General features: G+C 42.0%; 1 protein-coding gene across 1 annotated transcript in view; it reads right to left on the bottom strand.

Annotated features, from left to right (window-relative positions):
* Window positions 1-1,210: 1,210 nt before the first annotated feature.
* Window positions 1,211-6,888, bottom strand: part of magi2a (membrane associated guanylate kinase, WW and PDZ domain containing 2a) — a 284,527-nt gene continuing 278,849 nt past the window's right edge. The window contains exons 21-22 of the mRNA XM_085375635.1: window positions 5,091-5,229; window positions 1,211-2,393 (exon numbers count right to left, since the gene is read on the bottom strand). Coding sequence (XP_085231761.1) covers window positions 1,672-2,393; window positions 5,091-5,229 — 861 coding nt within the window. The 3' untranslated portion in view covers window positions 1,211-1,671. The remainder of the gene's footprint in view (window positions 2,394-5,090; window positions 5,230-6,888) is intronic.

Genomic DNA, 6,888 nt, shown 5'->3' with positions numbered 1-6,888 from the left:
AACTGTGGCAGTTACCAAAGGCGGCAGGGCTTAGCTAGTTACGAGCTTGATGTATAGAAATACAAGCTTTGCCTTCAAAGTCAGTCAGATTCTTGGGCAGGAATGCTTAAAAAAAACAAAAAAACAGGAACCCTCAAAAGAGCTTTGGCATGGATATATATGTCTCAATATCACACAGTGTAGACAGAATCTCTTAAAAGAAATTTAATTCAGCAGCTGACAAAGTGTCACGTTCACATGAGCATTCAGTCCTTCCTTCGAGATGCAGATTGTTACGCAAGCGAGCTTCTGAGAAGGTGAGATTGATTCTCTACTGAATTAATATCAGATTTTATTAATTTGGTTTGGTTTAGGGTGCAAAGCTCTGTCTGCCATGTGGCGACGTTTGATTACACAATCTCATATAAGCAATTCTTCATGGAAATTACTGGTGTCAGACCTCATTAAGAAATCAGTAATGAAAAGCATCATGACCCGAGATGAACCACAAATAAAAAGGGACCGTGGATACCTCCGCTAATGGACTCATTTTCATACATAAGCTTGTGAAATAAATTATATATTTCACCGTGTCACACTAAAGAAATGCAGTTTATATTTATATCTGTAGAGTGGGTGTTGTATAGCAGCCTCTGTTGAACCCTCTGCAGTATTTTCACGGTTGAACCTTTTGTCCTCAGTCTAAGGCACTCTGCCCCTTCGTTGGTATCACGCAAGCTCCTTCTCTCAGTGTCCGACAGGACACCGCTGTCGCAGATTGCTTTGATCGTTAAGCACAGAAGAAAGGAAAATAGATTGAAGAGACACTCCCACTGAAGCCCGAGTGATTCAAACAGGCCGTGCAGTCGATCGCAGCAGGCTTGCTGAGACCCAGACCTGTGATCGCAGGGCGGAACAGGAGTGTGCAGGAGCAAGGAGCTACCTAAAGATCCGGGGCACGTCGTGCTGCTTCGCTCATTTATTTGTAGACTAGAATTTCTATATGTTCACTTAAAGATGATCTTATTTACAAAATGTTCCCACATATTCATATTCGTTATAATATATCTATGTCTATAACCATCTGATAGATTATTCAAGACAGGTTCAGGCCCAATACAGTCTCTGTTAAGGCAAAGTTTCTACTGATGAGTCGATTTTATTTCTGCGGTCGCTCTTTGATCCATTCACTCTCCTCAAAAACATCCGTTAAACATTCCTTTTCATAAAATAGACTCCACTGTGTAGATATATATAAAAAAATCCATCCGACATTTACTTCCTGCTATGTTGTTTATATTTGCATGTTTGCACCCCCCCCCCTCAGTTCAGCAAAATAGAGGTCTTCAAAATTCATTTACTCCACAAATGATTCCCACCACGCTACACAAAGACTCTATTTGCTCTTCTTTTGTGTGTGTGTGTGTTAACTTGGATGATTTTCCAGTTCTTAAGGTGGTAGGTGTAAAATATGTTTCTCCAAAATAATTTAAAATACAGTTCCATAAATAAAACTTTAAAAACACGTGGTCCAGATCACCCTGCCCCCCTCCTCTTGGTTTTGACTGTATGGGAGAACAGGTCGATGAGGGGATGCAGGAGCACAGGAGGGAGTGAGAATGGTACTTTCATCCAGATGGGGTGGTTTAGTTCAGATGAGTGTGGCCACTGCTTTCTGCTGAAGCTGCGGGGTTATCTGCTCAGAGTGGACGTGCCTGTGCGCAGGGTGCTGGGCAGCTTGTCTGATCCAGGGATCTTCCAAGGTCCAGGAGAGACTGTGGCCTTCCTCCCCGCTGCGATGCTGCTGCTGCTGGTGCTCTTGTTGGGTAGGCTAGGCCAGCTCTCTCCCTGGCCCCTTTCTAGTTCCCTGGGCCTTGGCTTGCTCTGCTCCAGCTCCCCCTGCTTTGCTCCACTCCAGCGCTCTACATCTTCCCTGCTGTTCCCGTTAATGTGTGGGAGCTTAGAGCTGCTAGGAGAGTGAGTGGACTCTCTATTGTCCCTAGTATTTCTCTCCTTGGACCTTCCTCTGTTGCTTCTGGAAGGTTTAGGCTCTCCGCTCTGCCCGTCCTTGCCCCCTTCCCCATCAGGAGTTGGCTGCATCCTGAGGCCCTTGTGGGTGGACCTGCCACCCTCCTTCTTAGCTCTGCTGCTCCCGCTGGTCGCAGCCGCTCTCCTCGCGTGGCCGATTGGGTCTGGGTTTAGCAGCTCGGCTTTCTGGGGGCTCTTCGAATGCTCCGTCCTGCTGTCTCGTGCCACCGGGTCTCGATGGACATCCTGAGGTGGCAGATGAGGAAGGTCGGGGGCTGGGGCTAGATGAGATGAAGGCGATGACATGGAAAGGCTTTCGATGGGAGGGGCTATTTCCGACAGGCTTGGGGAGGCTGAAGGGCGACCATCCCATGGGGCGGCATTGTCTGGAATGCATATGGATGCAGTCAATAACAACATAACAACACCACTCACCCAAAAACATTAAAAAAAATAAACTCTAATCATTACAGCAATCATGCCTATTCTACAAGCTGGAAGCACTGAGGTAAATATCAGAACAGGACGATAACCTACTTTCAGACGTGTCACAGGGCAACTCTACTTTTAGACAACATCCATCTGCCTCCCATAACTCTCTTAAAGGCCTTGGCCAACCGAAAATGTTGGCGGAAAATCGAAAACAGGTTTAATGAAATGGATGATGTGTCCAATAGGGTGGTGCTTTAGTGAGAATGAAAACCATAGGGGCAGAGTGCCTCTCTCTTTTTCTCTAAAGCTGGAGGAACTCGGTATCGGTGTAGCTTCCGCATTGAATCTGCGGTGCATTCCTCCACAACTCTCCACTCTCACAGACTGTTAGCTTCTGTTTCCGCACCGATGAGCCTCAGTCCCTGGGCCATCAGTCATTTTCAGTGGTCTAGGCAGGGGGCAGAGGCTAGGCTTGCTACACCGGCGCCATGAGGCCCAATTATAAGAAGCTCTGGAGCATTTTGAATGCAGGACGAGCAGGAGGTCATTTCTGAGCAAACTGGAGCTTCACAGTGTCGGATCACTTAATCTCCCTAAATTTCAGCGGAGTCACTTTAGCACATTACAAAATAAATACCTAGATCTGTGCTTATCAAAATCATCTGAAAAGCTTATTTTTAACCGTTTAGCAAGAGCAGAATCAGATAGAGGTCAGATACTGCCAAAGATCACTTCTCTGACTCACAAAAACTATAATTCATTAATGAATGTATTTAAAAACACTTTCAGTGACAGTACTCACACTTGAATGAAAATGAATGAAAAAAGACCTTTAGAAAGCGGAGAACTACTGCTCAAGACCACTTTAAACATCTGGGTCCTTGGAAGCAAAATATAATGCTGAGGTCTACAGTTTAGTGCCGAGCAGTTAGTGTGAGGGTTTACAGCAGTTACACAGGACGTATTACTCAGCATACAAAAACTGTATCTGAACTGATTTCTGTTTCTGACAAAAAGCTTTTAAGAGAAAATTACTACGCAAAACAGAAGAAAAGTTTTGAACAGAAACATGCTAAGTGCTATTTTTACATAGTTTGCTTTCATGTTTCTTTACTAAAAGTAGCAAATAACTTTGACCACCTAAGTAGCAAGCTTAAGTGTAAGTTTTGATAAATTTGATAAACGCATACCCTTAGAAAGGGCGCACTCAATATCTCAACGCCACGCAGATGAACACAAAATAACATTTGTGCTCATACTCACAGCTACATCACACAGTTTATACTCTTGATTTTTGGTGCTTTATTTTGCATAAACCCTTAAAAATCTCACAGCAACCCGAAACAAAAATAGCTCGCTCCTTTGAACATTAGTATGCTAATGCTTTAAATAGGCAAATTAATCACAGCGCGTGATTTGAATAACCTTCCAGTATGCAAATAAATTGCTTGTAAACTAGGAATGATTAAATGTTGAATCGAACCCACGCAGATTAGGCCATGTGGGTTAAAAAATGTCGCTTCTAGGCTGCAGGGGAACTCGGATAACAGTAGCTATCTAAAGATAGGGTGCCGTGTTGTCTGGCTGACCACACCGGGACTCCTTGTGTGCATGTTTCAAGATTGTAGCTCAAGGCAAGTATTAAAAAAAGCTCTCCACACAGAGAGATTAAAACCTGGGCTGGAAGGGGACTAACAGAGAAGGGCAGACATGGGGGAGCGACAGGGGTGACCACCAAGGCCAGTTGTTGATGAATAAGCCTCACAGAGAGGGGGGTTAACAGATAAGTGAGCATCATGCTGACGCAGAAGCCACAGGAGTGAGTGACGCATTGGAGTTTTACTGCCCGCAGTGTCATACAAATAAATGTCCCCTTCCAGGCTCAATTCATGCTGCGCTGAAACTTTACTGGGTAAATAATCTGCTGTAATATTTCACGTTCATTTCCCCTGGCTGGCTCAGGATGCACGCTTATATAGCTTTATTTTTGAGCCCATAGGTAGCTGTTGGTGGCTGATTTATCTTTCAGTCAGGAACAGAGTTATGTTCACTAATTTTAGAACCTCCTGCAGCTCGGTGTGATTTTTGTTGATTACTCCTGGAGCAAAAAAACAGAAAAGAAAAGAAAAATCTTCAAGAGTTTGGGGCTTTTCAAAGTTATAAAACAAGTTTTGATGTGAAAACAATGCACAATACCAAAGCACAGAAAGCCAGGGTTAAGTGAAGAGAAAGAAACATTCGTATGGTCACAAACCGTGTCTTTAGAGTGGCCCGTTAGGAAGAAATAGGGGGAGCCATGCGTGTCACTTTTCATGCACATGGAGAGACTGGAAGATACCATTCCTATAGAAGGGGAAGTAACAACCTAGACCAATCAATTAGTGATAGATCACTGAAATGGACAGAAGATAAACTAGTGTTAGTTAAGACAGAAGAGACAATTAGTTTACAGCAACAGTGAAATACAGAACTAAGAGATTAAATACAAAAGGATGACGGCTACAGAGGCAGAAGATACAATATGAATAAAAATGCATGTCAGATTAATATTACTAAGAGTCGATGTGATACTAGATTAACAGTGAAAAAAATACTACGTGTTAAGAAAGAAATGATCTGAGAGACAAATAATTTAAAGTCTAGAACCTTACCGTACTCTGGGACCTGCCCTGTACCCCTCTTTAGGAGGAGACGAACCCGCCTGCCCCCAGACTTGATGAGCTCGATAGCCCTAGCATGGGTCATGTCCCGAGTGCTCTCCCCATTGATCTCAATGATCTGGTCCCCAACCTGCATGTCAGAAAGTTTGCAAAGAAAACAAAGAAAGAAGCTAAGAAGTCTGTTTGTACTTTCCTTGCAAGGTCAAATCAATAAGACATTTTAGTTATAACAATATGCTTACAGCTTTTGGTCACATGCTAAATCTAAACCAAAGCTAAGCAAAATCTTTCTGGATTGTAGACTGGGGTTTATTTGCTTTAGACTAAACGTATGGATGGTTTTTAAATAGTGCTTTTAGGCATTTTTGCCTTTATTTGATTAGTGACAATTTAGGGATACATCAGTGATGTGTCATGTGTGTAACTGTAAGCCACCAAAAAGCAAGTCTGATATATAGCCCTATTTTCCTACTTTTGTGGTTGCTTGGTCTCTTGTTATTAAATTGTTTGCATCATCTTTGCTGTGCAACAGACCAGAACATTCATACACAGCATTTATCTTCCATCCTTGCTTTCAGATCATGCCCTTTTTTGTCATTTAATTTTTCTTCATGACATACACTCGGAAATGACTCTTCAACATCAATAAACATGAAGCAGTAATTTAGAGTAAAATGCAACTGAAACATATAAAATCAAAGGCATTCATTGAAATGATTTGTCATTGAAAAATGTGCTTTGTATAAACTAAATGTATATCAGCGAAGTAAATCTGATTTGATCAGATTCCATTAAATTAAACATTTTGCATTGTACCAATGTAACAAAATTACATAGAACATTAAATTAGTTACAGTCATCAAACAATGTAGTGGTAGGCTTGAAGACATAGGCCTCACAAAGGTAACAACTACACCTATAATATAATTGAATAAATCAAACGCAGTCTAGAAACTGTCAACCTGCTTCTGTTTGAAAGAAAGAAGAAGTATTTTTTCAGCCATGAACTTAGGGCAGCTTTGTTCTGTGATCGATAAATACTTTGCTGGCTGTATTCAGAACAGCCAAATACAGCAACCACTGGAACAAGTCTGAAGCTGTGTGCATCGATTAGACGGAGTATCAATAAAGCTCAATGACCACTGAAGGGAAAACCAAACTGCCCTCAATCAATCCAAAACAAAGCAGTAAGAATGGAGCAGATAAATCTAAATGATTAGATGACCCTTGCTATTTGTATGAAATGTTTCCTTGTGAGTTTATAAGGATCAATACAGATTTACAATCACTGGCCCCTTTATTAGTTACGCCTTAATAGTACTGGATTGGATTTCTGAACTTTTGCCTTCAGAGCTGTTTTAAGGTATTGGAAACATTCTCCACAGATTTTGATCCTTATTAAGACTTTCCCGTTCCACTACATCCAAAGGTGCTATAGTCGCTTGAGATCTGGTGCCTGGGGAAGCCATTTGAGTACAGTTTCATATTCAAGCAACCAGTTTGAGATGATTTGAGCTTTGTGACATGGTGTGTCATCTGGTTACTGCTGGGGACACTGTGGTTATTACACCACCAGCAGCAGCAGCAGCAGCAGCAGGAGCTAGAACCAAGACTTGTTTTGATCATGTCTATATAACTACATGCATTGGGCTGCTGCTATCTGATTGGTTGTTTAGATATCTGTGTTAATGAGGTGTTAATGAGCAGTTGAAGAGGAATACATAATACACTGGTTGTTAAGTGTATAAAATAATCATAACAGCAGCAGCTCAGCTAAAACCTAAAGTTA

This window comes from Diplotaxodon limnothrissa, linkage group LG17, assembly GCF_057381915.1.
Source record: "Diplotaxodon limnothrissa isolate DT_005_m linkage group LG17, D_limnothrissa_male_GT1.1, whole genome shotgun sequence".
Lineage (NCBI taxonomy): Eukaryota > Metazoa > Chordata > Actinopteri > Cichliformes > Cichlidae > Diplotaxodon > Diplotaxodon limnothrissa.
The sequence above is the reverse complement of the archived record's forward strand: the minus strand, read 5'-3'. Positions and strand labels throughout refer to the sequence as shown.